The sequence below is a fragment of the Ostrea edulis genome, chromosome 9 (assembly GCF_947568905.1).
Source record: "Ostrea edulis chromosome 9, xbOstEdul1.1, whole genome shotgun sequence".
In the NCBI taxonomy this organism is placed as follows: domain Eukaryota; kingdom Metazoa; phylum Mollusca; class Bivalvia; order Ostreida; family Ostreidae; genus Ostrea; species Ostrea edulis.
Genome location: NC_079172.1, coordinates 41,976,285 through 41,996,981, shown reverse-complemented (window position 1 = coordinate 41,996,981; position 20,697 = coordinate 41,976,285). Strand labels below are relative to the sequence as shown.

Here is a 20,697-nt window from a genome sequence, read left to right as displayed (position 1 = left end):
AAAAGAGTTTCATTATTCAGACTGTATTATACCTAACACAACAGTTATTATATATCTCTTCACAAACTGATCACATTTCAGTTTCGGAAATATATCATGTTCAAGATCTAACTCTTTTCATCACAGATCACCGCAATTTTATCCAACGCTAAAATGAGCTGAGCATACATCATTTGATACAGTTTGCCTTGATATCCATCATACTTTCCCTCCTCCACACTCTGTTTGTTGACAGGACAGAAACTTTTCAGGACGTCCTCAGACGGTTGCATATGCGTTGACTTCCGGTGTCGACTTTTGGATGACGCCGTCTGTATACCAAATTTAGAATCACCTTGGGAACTGGTTCGCTTTTTGTCGTTGTGATTAACTGTTATCTCTTCCTTTGTATTTTGGAGAGGGAGATTCATGGAGATGGCTATCTGAGTAGAAAGATCACAAAAGCGATCAAAAGCTGAAGCCAATAAGCTGGAACAGCAGAGATACTTAGAAGTGGTCAAGTCTACTGCTGGTTCTGGCCAAGTACAACAGAGGCTGTTTATTTGTCGTAAGTATCTCCATAAGAGTCTCCTTTTAGTGTAGTCCCAGTCCTCATCCATTTCCGCTGTTAGGGGGCTTGGGTCCTCTAGTTCATCTTCCTCAAGGTCTGTCATTATTATGACGGCTCGTCTAAGATTTACCACGGAGAAATTCTTGTAGGTAGCAGGAATGATCGATACGTTGTCCATTAAGAAGTCGTGGTACCTCTCCATTTTTCGCATCGTAGAACCGTGATATGACAACCCCGGATTTTCAAACTTGAACTGTTTTTCTGGTGAAAGCTCTTCAGTCGGAGACGAAGGGGGGTCGGGAGAGCAAATACTTTCTACAAGTCTGTCCAAAATATCGGATACAATTGTCTTTGCCTTGTTTTGCAACAACTTCTCTTCAGTTTTGACAAAATCCCCCATATAGTTTTCTCGACTATGAACCACAGCCTTAAATTTAACGATGATATCTGCTCCAAGATCTAAAACGGGCTTAGTTTCTATGACCCACGTTTCACAAAAGAACCCGACAGTGCTGGATTTACATATTACAGGAAGCACGAGAATCTCCCCGGGAGCCAACACACCAGACTCAGAGAGAAAGAAGAACCGTTGTGCTTTTGGTCGAGGAATTTCACTCAAAAACTTAGCAGGAATTTTCTTCCAAACGTAGACAAGACTCGTACTTCCGGTGTTTTCTATCCGTAAAGTCTGATGTAGGGTTTCTGTCTGAAATCCATCAAAGAGGACTGAGACAGTAATACCAGGCTTGCCTTTCCGGGAGAAACCATGTCCTTTCCACTTTGATACTTGGTTTTCGATCTTTATAGCTGGCCCATTCAACGTATGTGAACGTTTCGACTCGGAATCCCGACAAATATCTGGAAAATGGACGGTAATAGATGGACGTAAATCTGCTTCATGGGAAGAGTTGGTTGTTGCATGCTGCTTTTTCATTGGTGTAACTTCCCCGACAATTTGTAAATCTTTAAGAACCGGATAATGAGGCACTAACATGTTGATATGTTCTTGGACATCTAATATTTTAGCCTGTAAGTACGGAGTATGATACACGGGATAGCTTCTTCTGACTGTAGAACACGTTCCTTTCTCTTGGTCAGTGATGTATGTATTGCCTGTAATCTCAGCTGAGGTGCGATCTCCTGTGATAGATTTATTAAAAGAGTAAAAGACAGGAGTTTCTGAACCACCAATATTCTCACAAAGCTTGAAGAAACTCGCATTCTTTCTCTTTTGGCCATAGCCGCTTGCTCTTGCTTCCAATGCCATGTTGATCATCCTGCGCTGATTAACGATTTCCACTTGCTCGCTTGGAGTGATCATTAACAGGTCCTCTAGTGGCTTTTTTACCTTCTTCACTAAGAACCTATGCATCGAATTCCATTCTTTCACCCTGTCTTTCCAGACCTTCAGGGAAGAACAGGGTGTCTCAGTTTGTTTTGTGGCTGGGATTTTGATGCTGCTCGCCTGGTACAGTTCTTTAAATTCTCCCTTCTCTTGTGCCTCCTTTTTGAAATCATCCAGACTGCCCAGAATGCTATGAGAAATGAATGTTCCATTTGAGTCAAATCTGGGCCCAGCGTAATTAATGGCGTCGACAGATTGAAGATTGAAATTTTCGTTAGCGCGTTTTAAGACGGCATAGCTGATGCATTTTTTCTCTTTTTTTCTTGTCCGACGAACCAAAACTTCAGCAACAAGAGGTTTCGGGCGTGAAGTTTTGGGTACCTTTCGCCGAACTTTATCCAAACCTTCCTTCATAATGGAGAGGTGATCGAAACTTGGCACAACCACTTCTGATGAATCATTAAGTTTTGCCCTTTTCGGCATTTTCCTACGGTCTGTCTTTGCTGCCATGTCAGATTCTCTAATGTACGATAATATTCCCGAAATCCAATGTGTGCCGCTGTGACGTCACAATTCTCACAGTGTATTATCTTTGTGACGAAATTCAATGACGTCTCGATACTCGACAGCCAAACTCCCCGTCAAGGCCTCATTACGTCACCTACGAATAGACCTCTCCTATGTGACGAACTCTGGCGGAAGTTTGACTCGACAGTATCATCATCTGCGATTACAAGTAGTTACTACTCGGCTATTTCGTGATCCGATTGCTGCGATTAATGACGTACATTACAAAATCACAATGAAAGACAGCGGTGTTTTATTGTTGTTGTTGTTTGTGTTTTTGTTTTTTTGTTTTGGTATTTTGGTTTCTGGTAATATCGCTTTTGTGGATACATGTATTTATGATTTCATTTGAATAAATATTTATATCTCCGCTTCATACATGCATGTAGATTATATAAAAACAAATGTATAGCACATATTGAGAATACCCATGCAAGAATAAAAAGCGTTAGGCCTATGCATGTATCGTTAATTATTAATAAGAAATAAATTCCATTTTTGAAAATACTTCACTCCGGAATATTTCGTGAACGGTTTAGGCCTACATTCTTTTTCCTGTCCAAAAAGGTAGGGGTGGATCCTCGAGATCTATTCTAAATTGTATTTTGAAAATATATTTCAAGTTTGATGTTATAACGGATTATATAAATCACTTTTAATACACAGTTCAAGCAAAACTTGTCTGTGTATCGCCATGTTTATACGTCTATCGCTCTCGGAATGCAGACGATTGGTTTATAGGCCTAAAAACTGATTGACAAATGTTCTTCATGCAATCATTTATGAATTTGTTTTACAACATATATTGATGATCAGTCATCGATTTTATTGCTGCATTAGCAAAATACGAAATTCAAGCGAGATGAGTATAATTTTTCTCATAATCAAGTTAATGTACACGAGGTATATTGCAGATTAATGACCGCGACATTCCTTTGATCTTTACAATAACCGTGGTAGAAATTTTAAGATACATGTATATAGGCATCCTATATTTATATTTTCTAGCCGTTCCAAAGCATAGTCATTTTGTACAACATTTATCAGAAGATTTCAAATAGTTAGAACATAGTGTAAATATTGTTATATGAACAACGCATATCAGAAGTTAGGTCTTTTTAAGAAGTTGAAATGTATCGTTGGAAAATATATTGTTTCTAAAATGTATACTTCTTTCATTGCGTGCAACGATTGATTGAATTGATGAGAGCAATAATTGATTTGATGTGATTGATTGAATTGATGAGAGCAATAATTGATTTGATGCGATTGATGAGAGCAATAATTGATTTGATGCGCGCATTGCATGATTGAATTGATGAGAGCAATAATTGATTGAATTGATGAGGGTAATAATTAATTTGATGCGTCATCAATTCAATTAGTGTACTAATCAATTTAATTGATGCACGCATCAATGTGGTTGAATTATTGTTCGCAAAATTTTTGAGCCAATATAAATGATTTCATGATCTCTTTAATTCAATTAAAGATATTTAATTATTTACAATACTTTTGTGTAGAGAATTAATACACATATCAATTCTTTTAATGAGAGCAACAATTCAATTACTGTGTGCATTCATTGAATTGATCGATCTCTTCAATTGAATTTTAGCGCACATCAATTAAATTTTTGATATCATCTATTCATATGAAGAGAGCAACAATTCAATTATAGCGCTCATCAATTCAGAAAAATAATTAATATTATATCACCAATTAAAATAATTCAGAATTAAAGGCATTGTAAATTATACGAAGAGATCTTTAATTGAATTCTTGGACGCATCAATATCTTCAATTATTTGAGTTTATATTAATTTGGCACACCGTAGTCGATTGTTTCAGAGATGACAATTTTAGTGCTTGATGGGAAGTCATAACCTGAGCACATGACACAATATTGTGAGCACTCAAGATACCGAGTCGAATGAACGAGAAAATATCTGGAGCTCACAAGACAATTACGTAAAATGCATGTCATATGCTGAGCAAACAAGGTAAGTGTGCAAAATGATAAATCCATGTTTTTTTGCCTCTTAAAACTATGTTGTGTTCTAAATATACTAGATTTTAAAACAAAATAGCTAATGATTGACATCGGAATAATAAATGTCTCAAGTACTATTAAATGAATATCCAGTCCATTCTTCTATTGTGTTTATATTCTCATCATAATACAGACAAACCAGAAAGGGATTCCTCACAATTGTACAGTCAAACCTCCTTATCTAGAACTCGATAGGTCCAACAAAAACTTCCGATATATCAGAGGAATCAAGATACCGAGCCAAAATACATTTTAAACAAGAGGCCCACAGGCCTTACCGGTCACCTGAATACTAGTGAAAAAGTATCACTACTTCCATGGGCTATGAAATCTAGAAGATATTTCCTGTTCTGAATATCTAAGCTAAATTCTAATGTTCAGCAACAGTATAAAACAAGATGTGTTCTTAAAACTTTACTGCCCTCAAAAGTGCATACACTGATGAAAGGCTTTAAATAATAGGTGTATTAACATTAAAACATCAAAATATATGACTAATTTGGACTCATCCTAAAGTCATAACCCTGGGTTGTGAAATTCACCATTTTTTTGTACATCCTTTTCTGCTATTTCTAAGAATGCATTTAGATTTTATACAGGATCAGCAAACTTACACATAAATACTATATATACTAAGTTTGGCCCCACCCTGGGGTCAAAACCCTTACTCTGGGGAAAATCAAATTTACAATTTTGATAGAAGACTACCTGCTCTATCCATTTACTTTCAATTTAGTATCAAAAGCACTTCAGAACCCCTACCCCGGGAATCATGAAATTTACAATTTTGGTAGAGACCTTCCTGCTCTACATTACTATGCATTTAGTTTTTCTTATATGTGTGTGGTTCTTCAAAAGATGTTTGAAAATTTGTCATTTTGGGGCAGTTTTTGCCCCACCCCTAAGGCCCCAGGAATCCTGAAATTTACAATTTATGTTCCCCTTGTTCCAAATATGTTTTATACCAAATCTGAAAAGAATTGGAAAGATAGTTATCAAGAAGAAGTTAAAAATGTCTATTGTTCACACATTTAATAACTGACCATTTTGGCCCCACCCCCGATACCAAAACCCCTACCCCTGGAATAATCAAATTTACAATTTTGGTAAAGGACTACCTGTTCTTCCTGAATATCTAATTACTTTCAATTTAGTATCAATAGCATTAAAGATGTAATTTAAGTGTTTTCCACATAAACACTATATAACAAGTTTGGCCCCGCCCTGGTGTCAGAACCCCTACCCCGGGGATCATGAAATTTACAATTTTGGTAGAGGCCTTCCTGCTCTACATCACTATGCATTTAGTTTTTCTTACATGCGTGTAGTTCTTGAGAAGAAGATTTTTGAAATTTGGGCAGTTTTTGCCCCGCCCCTAGGGGTGCTGGAGTCCTGAAATTTACAATTTATGTCCCCCTTGTCCCAATGATGCTTCATACCAAATTTGAAAAGAATTGGACTGGTAGTTATTAAGAAGTTAAAAATGTTCAATTGTTAACGCACGACGCATGACGACAGACGAAAACCAATTGCAATAGGTCACCCGAGTTTACTCAGGTGACCTAAAAATGTTGTTGGAACTACAAACTCACTTTAACATATCCATGATATTCAAGATATCAATGCTCAAGATACCCAAGTTCAACCTGTACATGTGATTTAAATTTTCTTTTTAATATAATACATATATATCTTTTTATACATATATACGTAAAAATTATATCATGATCATGCAGGTTTTCATGTCAAGTTGAAAAGTCGATGCTTCATTCAAAATAAAAATACAGGTTTATTGCTTACAAAACAATAAAGCAGTAAAATATAAATACTGTTGAATTTCATTAATATCTCGAACAATACTATCTCAGATACCATGGATATGTCGAAGGAAGTCACAATCACTTATTCTTTACCCTCAATATATCAAATCCTCAGATATCTTGAAGTTTTTTCTCGGTCCCACTGAGTTTGAGATGACGAGGCTAAACTGTATTACTGAATATTAATTACTGAGTTTGGGCAGCAGATGTAACCCATTTTACCCCTCTCCCTTTGCAGAAATATTGACCATATTACAACAACAAGGTATGATGGGAAGTAAACAACAACATATTGTTTTAAAAAACATTCAAAATATTTATTGAAGGACAATGCAACTACAGTGATATTTAGAATTCCCTGTAATCAATGCCACTTCTTCACACATGTTACTAAGTAATATTATGCACCTATCAGTGTTATAATTATTAAATATTTTTGTCCAAAACACCACAATATATTATACCATATGAACTTATAAATACATGCATCTATTAAGCATCTGTCACACTGTTAAATGATGACTGTGTCATGGTGGTACTTATAACTGTATATTTGACCCCACTCCCAATTCTTACTACAATAAATTCCAATATTCCTCATTTATGTACTATAATGACTAATTCTAATTGTGATTATTGAATTAAGACTAATTGTATTACTGCTATGAGAATATAGGTCATGTTTCATATAAAGACAATCTAACTAGATTTATAATGAATATGGTTTTTCAAAAATATTATCGAACACATTTCACAGCTTATGTGTCCACATCCCTTTTGCATTTTATATGAACTTCTACTACATTTTTCTAAGGAGGATATAGAACAATGACTGGTAATTTTTAATTTCTTGTTTTATCATAAAAAACCCCAAAAGATCCACACATGGTACACTTCTATGACAATGTATGCAAAATATATACACAATCATATTCTACAATTTATCGAGAATCTTGATATGTCCAGATTTATAACAAATCCACAAACATTTCTGAGACTAAGAATAGACTTACTGAGCATCACTCAGTGTAATCTCGGCTGAGAATCGCTTCAGCTGGATATTGCCGAGCCGAATCTCGGCCGAGATTACATTCAGTGATATTACATATAGCAATTAACTTGTGTAACAAGCTAAGTGGTGCAAAATTTAAAATGACGAGACTGCTATTCTTAGAATGTCAGAAAATAACATACAGCCACACATGTTCAAAAAACTTTTTTGCAGGAATTTTTGTAAAATTTCACCTTAATTTTGAAGGGTCACACTAAAATCATGTTTCTTGTGTTAACTTTGTGAATGAGTCTATCAGGTAGCTTTAAACTAGAAATCGAACCCAACTCTAATGGTTCAATGAGTTGGATAGATGAAACGACAAACATACCTGTCTTTGCGTATAGTTATATCAAACATCCACTACACTTATAACTCGACCAACCACACAAAATAAATATACACGTACGACAGAATCAGCAATTGATACATCTAAAATGCCTGTGTAATTTCAAACATACATTTAAACACATTGTCAATATTTTGGCAAATTGCCAGAGATCAATAATTTGTAAATTTATGAAAGAGCACTGATAAAAACACCATGTCAAAAGCACGTCCAAGAGTGAGGCTGACCAAGAGTGAAGCTGACCAAGAGTGAGGCTGACCAACAGTGACGCTGACCACCGTGCTTACTCTATTGTTGTGACAGTCAATAAATATGTTACATCATAAATCTATCAGTTTCTTTCTGTAGTGAAGAGTCAAAGGCACATCCTGCAAAGAGAAAAGCAAAAACCTGACATACTAATTTTCTTTTATTATATTACAATGTTTGAAATACGTGGATTTTTTCTTTACAACTGTAACCTTTGAAAATGCAGTGAACACCCCCGGGATCACAGCAATACCCAGTAAGCACATTTTGCTCTCATTATTTCATTTAATTCTTATGAAAACTACAGGGGAAATTTCGTTTTTATATCAATTATCAGGAATCAATGTTACATGTATCAAACTTTAAGTGGAGCAGTCATGTAATCAAATCCTGTGAAACATGAAGGACTTCTCAGCAGATTTGATCATGTAAACGCCCCACATAATAACCTAGTGAAGTAATGAATAACCATTTTAAAAACTTCACTAGGTTATGAAGTGGGGTGGTCACATGATCAAATCTGCTGAGAAGTCCTTCATGCTTCACAGGATTTGATCACATGACTGCTCCACTTAAAGTATCAACAGAATTTTACATTTCAGCACAATGGTAAAATAATTAGTACTCTTGTTTCAGTGCCAAAAGTGCTAAAATATGAATCCCACTAAAATAAAAACACGGAAAAAATCATACCTTCACTCTCCACCTTGTAACGGCCACAAATTTTAGTGTGTGAGATTTTCCTAAAAGTTCATCATTGCACAATATTTCCACCTGTATAAATAATAAGTCATTTCAAAATAGCCTCTTTAAACATCAACAAAATTTGCCTTTCATAGTTGTATACATCTTTTTGAACCCTATATTTGTGAAAGCGGGAGAGGTTTTAAAAATTGGATCTTTCTTCAGTCCAAAACCTGTCTGTAACAACTAAGTTGCATCTATCTGTCTTTTTAGAACCAAGTTTCCAAATGATATCTCATGTACATGTAGTTTTAACAATAAAATGTTACACGAATATTTTCCATGTCACAAGAATGATCCCTATTGGGGTTTTGGGAGCTGAACTTCCCCAGGCCATCACACACTGCGTAAATGAATATACTTCACAAGACTTTGACATAAGCCTCTTCATATCCCCATTTTGATTTGAACTAACGTATGTCCCAGAAAACGTTCTCCAAACAATATAATCCTATATTCAAAAGCTAAAGGGACTGATTCCCGATTTCCCTCCTAAATTTTGTTTTTCACTTTTAATCATCAAAATCTACTGTCTAAAGTGTTTAAAACGTTTCACAATAAAATTAAGGTTATACATTATCACAAAAAGCTCATTATAGAGAGTTTATTATTTGTTTTGTAAACAAAGATTGTGGTATGTTATTGCTTTAATACAAAGTTTTCAAAAGAAATGGATATCGATATAAGTTTATCATATCTACCACATTTCAAGTATTCTTTAGGCAAAATGTGTCAAATATTCTGGTACAAAAAGAAAAGTCTTATCACAAGGAATACACATGTGAAATATGAAAGCCCTAGTAATAAGCATTCAAAAGTTATGGCCAAGGTTAAAGCCTTTGTGGACAAACCTACAGACAGAAAACTACATATGCCCCCCGAATTCCCGCTACTTACATCCCCATATTTGGTGATATCATTGAATATCTTCAGAGCCACAAACTTCTTGAGGTGACAGATGGTGGCCTGTGAGGAGATTCGGAGGTACTTCTTCTTGAGGTGCTTGAGGTTCCCTTTGCACTCTAGACACACCTTGACCTGTTCATCATTTCTATGGTAATCTTTTTCTGCACCCTCCTCCTCCTTCTCTTTTTCTGTGGATTGTCCAGGTGTTTCTGTAACATGTACATAAATGTATACTATTGTAAACCCTACTTCCCCTCCATTCTTTTCTTTTCTGAGAAATGTAACAAACTAATATGCTTTTTTAATGTGTTATTCAAAAACTTCTCCAATTCATATTAATATGCATGTTTGAATAATAATCTTAAAATTAGATTCATACCTATCAGTCATTTAAAATGAGGGAGAATTCATTGAAATGAGGGAGATATGTGCAAATGCAATCTACGGCTGCCTCTTACAAGAGTTTTACTGACTCTGTTTACAATGACTGCATAGTCACTTTTATTTGAATTGTATGTGTATCATTTCTCTATCTTTATCTGAGTGGTCAAAATTTGATTAAAATTTAGGACATAAGTCCAAGTTTAGATGCAAGTTGTTTTTTGTTTTTGTTTTAAGAATCCAGGCCTGGTAGTGTATGTATTGCCCCAAAATTTGCCTGCCTCTTCTAGTAGTTCTACTTTTAAACTGGAATATCTGTGGAATGCCCTGGAGCCTGTTTATATATATATATATATATATATATATATATATATAAGCATTCTGACATTATTTATTAATTGTCATAACAATTCGCTAATTCAAGTAATCAGTTAGATTGTACTTAGTAGAGCCCCCCCCCCCCCCCCCCCCCCCCCCCCCCCCCCCCCCCATGACAGTGTCCAGACTAATTGAAATCAATATTTTTTTTTCATCAAGGGTATTACATCTTGTCAACAAGGTGTGTGTAGTGAAGAGATGTGTACCAAAGTCTCCAGCACTGAATGAACAACAGAGTCTGATAAATTACAGTCTTATCACTGAAAAAAAAACACTGACAAAATATTGGGGAATATTTTTGGGTAAAACCTTTACCCAGCTAAAGCCAAACTGAGGTTAATTTTGCCAAACATGGGAGGAATTACAATCCTGTGAGAAAGGTTGACTATACAGTAGCAAGAAAATTTAGTTTTTAGCTAAAAATGTTCATCCCCTACACCTAAAGATACTTTATACTAAGCCTATTAATTTTTTTGGAGAAGATGACACTGATGTGAAATGTATATTCTTGGACAAACCTTATACAACATTGTAAATGTACTGATACTTCCTATTCTGTATCAGCGTTGTGAAATAAATTTGAGGAAAGGTTAATTTCAAACAGTCCTATTACACGTAAAAATTGCCTACAAATGGTTACCTTCCTTGGCTTCCTCTGAGAGACCATGCTTGGCAGCAAACTCTTGATGTCTCTTCTTTTCTCCTGAAAATAATGCACAAAATATGAAACTAAGGTGTAATCAAGAAAAATATTGTACATCAAAATTTTAACCTTATGAATGACCTTGACCTTTAGCAGTGACACACAGGTATTATCCTTTCAATTCACCAGATATAAAATCTATCTTGTATTTTAGAAGTTATAAGCAAGGTTAATGTTGCATGCAGACAAAAGGACAAACATACAATTTAAAAAAAAAAATGCTTTCTAATCTATGATCAGGGGAGCATGACAATTCCAACACAAGAACACATCTTGAACTTGCAAATGAGTGATATCTAATATTATGTATACACTGTACTATGAAAAACAATTTTTCTAAAATTATTATCCTCTTGCAATGAAGTTGACAAGTATGTATACGTGAATGTGTATTTTTTTTTTAGAGTGTACAGAATACTTGTTACAACAACTTGCTCTGCTGTCTGGATTAGTATCAAACCCTGTGGTGGATCCAGATGGGGTAGAACACCCCCCCCCCCTCTTGATCAGAAAATTTTGCTTAAAAAATGTAAAAATAACACATTTTGAGAGGTGGAACCCATCCCCTTCTAAAAACCAATATTAATGGTTGAACTCCCACCTTAAAAAATTCCTGGATCCACCCCGACACTAGTTATAACTAAATGTCTAGTGCACACAACAATACTTGTACTCACTCTCTTGTAAATTTGGAACCAATTTATACACAATATCTTGCATTGTTCTGTCATGACTGAAAAATTAAGCAGAAGCTATAAATCAGCGAAATGTGGACAGATCGACTTAAGAAAAATTAGAAGGTATAAAAGAGGTAATTAATTGCAGCTATCCTTTACATACCCGTTATAACTGAGTGGTAATTAATTATTCTTTTACCTGATATAATTGAGTGGGTGACTTTGATGTATAAGGATGTCACATTTGGGACAGTTTTTCTTTTCCTTTAAGTATCTCACAATGCAACTTTTGCAAACTGAAACAAACAAAATCCAAAAATCTTCATGTGTGGTTTCTCTATTAAAACAAAAACATGAAATGAAATCGAGGTGAAAGCTTTAAAAATCTTGATCTTTAGCTTACTTCAGGTTCTTTTCAAAAACCAAGCAATGTTTAGAACAGAGGATTCTGGAACAGGCATTGTATACATATACCCTCTGCATTACACCTTGAGAACTTACATATATATAAAGACATTCTGTGATGATGGTGGCCTCAATGAGATATCCCTTACACAGTGTACATGTGATGTATAAATATATCCCCTGCACTACACCTTGATAACTTACACGTATGAAGACATTCTGTGATGGTGGTGGCCTCGATGAGATATCCCTTACACAGTGTGCAGGTAATGTGGGGATTCACCGTCTTCAGCTTCACTTTCTTTTCCATCATATTTACACAAATCTAAAATATTGAACATCCTATATATATGTATGCAGTTCAGAACTAAGCTTGACTATTCACAGATCAAAACCTGTAACGTTTAATACAAGTACGTGTAATATCTTCATATACTGTTCCAATATCCATTTTTAACGAGTACAATTTAATGAGGACCTAGCTAAAGATGCAGAAATTGGCTGAGGCACAGAGAACACCTACTTATTGACTACAATAATGGCCACAGTGCAAAATTTACTCATTTTTTGATATTCTGTAGTTCAATTATTATTTGCCCCCACAACTGGCACGGATTAGGCTTTAGAACATATCACCAAAGAATAAGCAGTGTTGGAAATCAACTATGCGTATTCAAAACGAGTAATAAATCTGTCTCCATGAAAAACACGTCAACACGCTCCTTTCTACATGCTGTTGCAAAGGCTCTTGAAAGGCATATTGTCTCATGTATACTATATAGGGCTCACGGCGGGTGTGACCAGTAAACAGAGGATGCTTACTCCTCCTAGGCACATGATCCCACCTCTGGTATATCCAGAGAACTGTGTTTGCCCAAGTATTAATATTGCATTCCTTGAAGGAGTTATGAGATTAATCACTGTTCGTTATTTTGACCTTTTATACTTTCAGAAACTGAAAGACATTTCTTAAGTTGGCCTATACTTTTGTACTCTCGGTGCGTTACAGAGACCTGCAGACCATAAACTGGGAATAGTCTAATATTTCTTTTCATTTTTGGTCTTGCAATGGGTGTTCTTCCTGGTCAACCAACTGTGTAAATTACGAGATGCAACGCTACACAATGATTTTACAATAGTGTATTCTCAATTAATTAAAAATTGTTAAAAAACAATTTGATAAATCCCGCAAAAATAAATCTATTTTAGAAACAAATCACAATATGTACGAAATCGGGTTCCACCCGAGGAAATTCGAAACTGAAGTTTTCTGTTTATGATAAATATAGAACAATTGAAACTGATTCACGAAAATACACAATATCAGTTAGTGTAAACACATAATGTAAATACTAACTCTAATATTCACAGAGACTAGTTAGCAATCAAAAAACATCAAACTGAAGTTTATAATCCATCGCTTTGTTTCATGGTAATTGTCAAACCAACATCGGGGAGAAACAACATATCCGGTTTTAATCCAAAGTATGGCACGCCGTTTTTGCATGTTTTATAAGATATCTTATTAAATCTTCTTTTTTTTTCTTCTTCTTTTTTTTTGTTTTGTGTAAGATATCTTCTATTTTTTATTGGATATCTTATAAAACATATAAGATCTCTTGTTTAATATGTAAAATATTTTATAAAGTTTTTAAGATATCTTATATATAGTTTATAACATATACATGTATTTATCTTATTGTATGGCACGCCGTTTTTATATTTACATGTAGTTTATAAGATGTCTGATATATTTTATGAAATATCTTATAGACTGTAAATTATATAAGATATCTTATAAAATCTATTGGATTTTTTTTATTTTGTCGATAGAGATATGATGCTATATAAACTTTTGTTACATAACATAGATGGTAAACTGTATAACTCGATAAAAAATACTTATCAAAGCTCAGAATCATGTGTACGAGTTAATAGAAAACTTACAAATTGGTTTAGTTGTAAAACTGGTGTTAAACAGGAAGATGTTTTATCTCCCACCTTATTTTCAATTTTTATTAACGATTAACGAACTTGATTTAGGAATAGAACTAGCTAACCGTAATATACAGATGACATTGCTTTGATAGCCAAGTCTTCAGAAGATTTACAAAGTATGTTAAACAAACTACATAACTAGTGTAGACATTGGAAAATACTTTATAAATACCAACAAATCTAAGTGTATACATTTTCGCAAAAATAGATCCAGAGCAACCGATTTTGAATTCGCTATAGGATTGAATAAGTTAGAAACAGTTGATAATTATTAATATCTGGAAATAATGTTTACTTATAGGCCTACTGGTGATTTCCTGAAGAATGCCGAGAATCTTGCTAAAGCAGGGGGTGGGGGGTGGGGGTGGGGTGGTCTTGGGAAATTATATCCACAATTCATAGTAAGAAAGACTTCAGGTTTAGCGCTTATGAGAAACTATTTTACTCGTGTGAAATACCTTTCTTGGGCTATGCAACTAGTGCCTGGGGTTTCAAAAAAATTCAATCAATAGATAATGTTCAAAACAGGGCTGTTCGGTATTTTATTGGGGTACATCGTTTTGCACCTACATTGGCTGTTTACGGAGACTGGATGGATACCCAGTCAAAATAGACGTTGGATAAATGTTATCCGATATTGGAATAGAGTTTTGTCCTTTGACAATGAGCGTATTACAAGAAATATATTTGAATTTGATTACAATAGATGTAAAAAAAAAAAAAAAAAAAAAAAAAAAAAAAAAAAAAAAAATGGTGCGTGATTTGAAAGAAAGATTTCATAATTTAGAGTTAAACTATTATTTTCAGTCAAAGGTGATGGTATATGAATATGGTTCAATCAAAAATACACTTTTATTATTCAAACCTTTGGGACAATGAAATTTTCAATAATTCCAAATTGCATACTTATATGTATCTTTTAAAACGACTTTTGGTAGGGAAAATTATGTAGTACTTACTGGATATGCCTAAATGTCTACGTTCAGTTTTGGGGCAATGTAAATGTGGACTTTTACCATTACGAATAGAGACTGGTAGATATCACGGAGAACCTGTTGAAGAACGAATTAGTACCCTTTGTTCCGAAATTAGTGTAGAACACGAATTTTTTTTTTTTTTGCACTATCCTTTGCACATCGAATATCAATCGATTTTTTTTTTTGAAAACACTGGATTTAACCAAATGTTAGTAAGGTCAGATATGGACGTATTGTGCATGCTAATTTCAAATTATCCTCGCCAGGTTGCAAAGTATTTGTATTCTTCATTAATGCGTAGACAGTTATTTTTAAGAATTAAGAATGTAAATTGTGTGTGTATATGTATTTTTGTCTACATGCATGTGGTTATCTATATACATGTAATAAGTAAATCTACATGTACTTTCCACAATATCTTATAAAAGATGCTGGTGAATTTGTTACTACAGTTATTTACTTACTACATGTATGTATTTCTATAATGAGTATATTTTCATGTATTTTTCCTTTATTTTTTAACGCTGTGCTCTTTTTTCTTTTTTTTTATTTAGCTCACCTGAGCTGACATTGTCGCAAGCCACGGTTGAAACGTACGCTCCTCTCCCCTTTCACCCGGAAAGGGTAGAGGAGCGCACGTTTCAGCCGTGACTTGCGAAGATGCTGAGCTGAAAACTCAAGTGAGCTTTTCTGATCGCTTGTTGTCCGTTGGCCACAATACGGGATCAGACTTTTACATACAAATATATAGGAAAATCATTCAAAATCTTCTTATGAAGAATCACTGGCCCAGAAAAGTTACATGAAAGCTTCCTGATATAGTGCAGATTCAAATTTCTTGAAATCTTTAAAAATATTCTACTCAAGAACCATCGGGCCAAAGAAGTTTACATTTACATGAAAGGTTCCTGACACAGTGCAGATTCATATTTGTAAAAATCATGGCCCCTGGGGGTAGATTGGGGCCACAATAGAGACCAAAGTTTTACATGCGAATATATAGGGAAAATATTTTAAATATGGGTCAAGGTGACTCAGGTGAGCGATGTGGCTCATGGCCCGTTTGTTTCTTTATGTACTGCAATTAAGATTTATGTTTATTTAAGTGGCATATAGACCCGATGGGCCGAGTGCTTGATTTATTTCTAAACCGCCTGTTATTTGAGTGTTAACATAACGTCTGTGAGTATACACATGTCACTTAAATAAAGAAAGACACTACTACTACTATATACTACAACTATAGAGCATATCAAACTAGTGAATTACACCGGCCGGTTTTTAAAAAAAAAAATGCAAATTGCATATTGAACTAAAGAATCTAACACTCACTTGGAAGCGATATACTGACCTGCAATTTTTTTTAAAAATCAATTTAAAAAAAGTAATCTAGCGCATGAATGGAAAAAGAAAATAAAAACGTATATATACCTCCGATTTTATTCATTTAAGCTTCAATAGCTATACTCATACAAATATATTTCTAAATATATCACTATAAACAAATTTTGATATGGGAAAAAAGTGTAAGAAATCTCCGGACGTGTGTTTAAAAAGAGTTACCTCCCTTATGACGTCAGTGTAGCATTCTTGTCACTATCGTATGTTATACATGAAAATGATTCAACCCTTATAATGCTATATGGCTCATCTTAAATCCTTGCTAAAATAACCAGGAAATAGAATAAGTACTTAAACTATCTTTTCAGTCTTCTTTTCACCTTTACCACTGTTTACGGTTTACAAGATGAATATATTGTGAATACTCAACATTTTTATTTTAAGAAGTAATTGTATTTTTGAGTGTTTAGCTTTAGGTTTTGAATATCAAGGTTGCAAACACTGGAGCCAATCCTCAACCTAGCTGCAAAACGTCATCAACATAAATTCACTACTAGACTCAAGTAGTCTTTTGATTTGCTTCAATAAATTCACTGGCATGCGTGTATTCATTCCTTCATGTTTTTTCCCCATTAAAATAATTTCTTGTTGTTTGTTTTAGGTGTTATTGGCACCATTATGTTGCTAGGACATGTCAGAGACAATCATTCAACTGCAGGCGATTGTATACAACCATGCATTTCACTACGAGTGTACCACTGAGCTCAAAATCTGTACATGTCGTGTCCCGTGTTTCTTTTCTCTTTCATGTTTATGAATATAACTGATGATATGACAGATACAAGATACATCATTCGCTGCATGCATAGAGAACAGCAGGCTATTCTGGACCCAATATTCAGGTGCTTGCAGATTGAATAGTTTGGAGTCTGTATACATTTTCACAAAAATCCTTTCTTTGTTGAAGGGTTTTCAAATATGGACTATCCCGTGGGGGTCCGGGTTAGAATAAGTCCTCAGTACCCCTTGCTTGTCGTAAGAGGCGACTAGATGGGGCGGTCCTTCGGATGAGACCGCAAAAACCGAGGTCCCGTGTCACAGCAGGTGTGGCATGATAAAAATCCCTCCCTGCTCAAAAGTCATAAGCGCCGAGCATAGGCCCAAATTTTGCAGCCCTTCACCGACAATGGTGACGGCTCCATATGAGTGAAATATTCTCGAGAGGGACGTTAAACAATAATCAATCAATCAAATATGAACTACACATATTTTTCTTTCTTTCTTTTCAATCAAAATACAATGTTTTGATTTCATGTTCAGAAAATCAGGAATGGTGGATCATCATCAAACTCTCTACGCACACAAAAATTGACGGTAGCAATAAACAGAATCACCTCCTAAATGTGTATGCATACTTATATCCTCATGGATATTCCACAACTAGACATAAATATAAAGTATGGAAGCATGACGTCATACAAGTAATCCATGCTTCCTTTACTCTTATTTCTCCATTAATCTACCAGTTACCATTTCTCGTAGGGGCCGGGGCTAGAATAGGTCCTCAGTACTCCTTCCTTGTCGTTAGAGATGACTAAATGGAGAGGTCCTTCGGATGAGACCGCAAAAAACCGAGACCCCATGTCACAGCAGGTATGGCACGATGACGATCCCTCCCTGCTCCAGGGCCATAAGCGTCGAACATAGACCCAAATTTTACAGCCCTTCACCGACAGTGCATGGCGACGTCTCCATATGAGTGAAAAATTCTCGAGAGGGATGTTAAACAATATACAACCAACCTTTAACTTAAACAAACTAGGACATTTAATTCCTTTAAACGTATATTTCAAAACTACTTTGGTCAATTATTCTTACATTCATAGATCATGCGATGAAATTTTACAATAGGTTAAAAATAATAAATCTATTTCATAAGCTGATCATTCAGTACGTGTTATTTATTTTATACCATGTATATCATAGATGGGATTATATTAATATCAAATGGATTACTACTGTAATTAAACAAAGACTAAAAGACCACTCTGTAATACTGGTAAACTAGCCGACGAATGCCCCTTTATCTTAAAATGCAAATCCCTATCCCCTTTACAGTAAGACGTTTTGGCTTCTAGATATTGCCATGTACCAAATACAATGAAATTTTGAGAATTGGTGATAACATCAAACTTTAAAACATTGGAAAAAAACCTATTGATACAATGTATTTATTTCTAAAATTCAGGAGTTTGTTAGTTTATTAAATGTCTGCGAATCTTTTTGTATGCATTATGCCCCCGCCTCTATTCTGTGTTAATGAACATATGTATGCATGTATTATCTATATATAGCAATATTCCATCATCACCATAATTATTATGGTGTTTAGATCTCTCAACTGATTCGATATGCAAGAGCTTGTTCTGCGTTTGGTCAAGTTTTTTTTAAATCGAGGCAAGCTACTGACAAACAAGTTGATGGTACAGGGGATTCAACAGTCTCGTTTAAAGTCGGCATTTCACAAATTCTATGGTCGTTATAACGATCTACTTTGCTAATACAACCTATCATTGGGTCAAATGCTGTCCGACGTGTTTCATGTCGATTGTTAGACCATTCTTGACACACTGATTTTGACTACGGATAATACCTAATCAGGATATAGGGCTAACGGCGGGTGTGACCCGTCGACAGGGGATGCTTACTCCTCTTAGGCACATGATCCCACCTCTAGTGTGTCCAGGGGGTCCGTGTTTGCCCTACTATCTAATTTGTGTTGCTTGTAGGAATTATGAGATTGATCACTGCTCGTTATTTTCACCTTTCATATTTGTACACTTGGAAATATGGTTTATATCATTACAAAATTAAACTTATTTACCTCATGTACCATTGCAATGGTTTGAGCGAATAACTGAAAAGGAAACTGGTGCTCTGTGGTCCTTTTCAGATTCAAAAACTCCAGTTTCTTCTATTCATCTCTGTTGATGACTGTATGATGTACTATCTGTTAGTATCCTCCTATCTGTAATGTACAGGTAACCGTGTGATGTATTTTACTGACTGTAGATGACTGTATGATGTACTATTTGTTAGTATCCTCCTATCTGTAATGTACAGGTAACCGTGTGATGTATTTTACTGACTGTAGATGACTGTATGATGTACTCTTTGTTAGTATCCCCCTATCTGTAATGTACAGGTAACCGTGTGATGTATTTTACTGACTGTAGATGACTGTATGATGTACTATTTGTTACTATCCCCTATCTGTAATGTACAGGTAACCGTGTGATGTATTTTACTGACTGTAGATGACTGTATGATGTACTATTTGTTAGTATCCTCCTATCTGTAATGTACAGGTAACCGTGTGATGTATTTTACTGACTGTAGATGACTGTATGATGTACTCTTTGTTAGTATCCCCCTATCTGTAATGTACAGGTAACCGTGTGATGTATTTTACTGACTGTAGATGACTGTATGATGTACTATTTGTTAGTATCCTCCTATCTGTAATGTACAGGTAACCGTGTGATGTATTTTACTGACTGTAGATGACTGTATGATGTACTATTTGTTAGTATCCTCCTATCTGTAATGTACAGGTAACCGTGTGATGTATTTTACTGTTTGTTGATGACTGTATGATGTACTATTTGTTAGTATCCTCCTATCTGTAATGTACAGGTAACCGTGTGATGTATTTTACTGACTGCTTGTTTGCTTTGATGCACATACACGTATACTCTCTTTTCATGGTATACATAAAATGGTATTTGAAAGTGGCGAATATTTGAAAGAATAAGAGACCTACCGGCCTTTTCGGTCCCCTGATTATGAGTCAAAAGTATCACTAGTGCCAAGGGTTATGAAATCCTGTTCTGTACGGTTGCTACATATTAGAAATTAGCTTAGATATGCAGAACCTGGGGTCAGAACCTTTACGCCGGGGATCATGAAATTTACAATTTTTGTCTTTTTTTCACTAACATCACACACGGGCGATTATAGAAAATATTTTTGAAAATTAGTCATTTTTTGGCAGTTTTTGCTCCGTCCCCGTCCTGAAATTTACAATTTATGCCCCCAGCCCCCTTTACATAAAATGTTTCATACCAAAATTGAAAGGAATTAAGATGGTACTTATCAAGAAGAAAATAAAAATGTTCTATTGTTCAAACATTTGATAACTGA

General features: G+C 35.0%; 1 protein-coding gene across 1 annotated transcript; it reads right to left on the bottom strand.

Annotated features, from left to right (window-relative positions):
- Nucleotides 1-13,938, bottom strand: LOC130050532 (MYCBP-associated protein-like). The gene is made up of 10 exons (XM_056150742.1): nt 13,536-13,938; nt 12,383-12,503; nt 11,973-12,069; nt 11,774-11,829; nt 11,034-11,096; nt 9,626-9,843; nt 8,678-8,758; nt 8,549-8,555; nt 8,055-8,103; nt 1-2,454 (listed from the first exon to the last, which is right to left on the bottom strand). Exons 2-10 carry the CDS (start codon nt 12,489-12,491, stop codon nt 108-110), a joined length of 3,027 nt encoding a protein of 1,008 aa, XP_056006717.1. The 5' UTR covers nt 12,492-12,503; nt 13,536-13,938; the 3' UTR covers nt 1-107.
- Between the last annotated feature and the right edge of the window lie 6,759 nt (nt 13,939-20,697).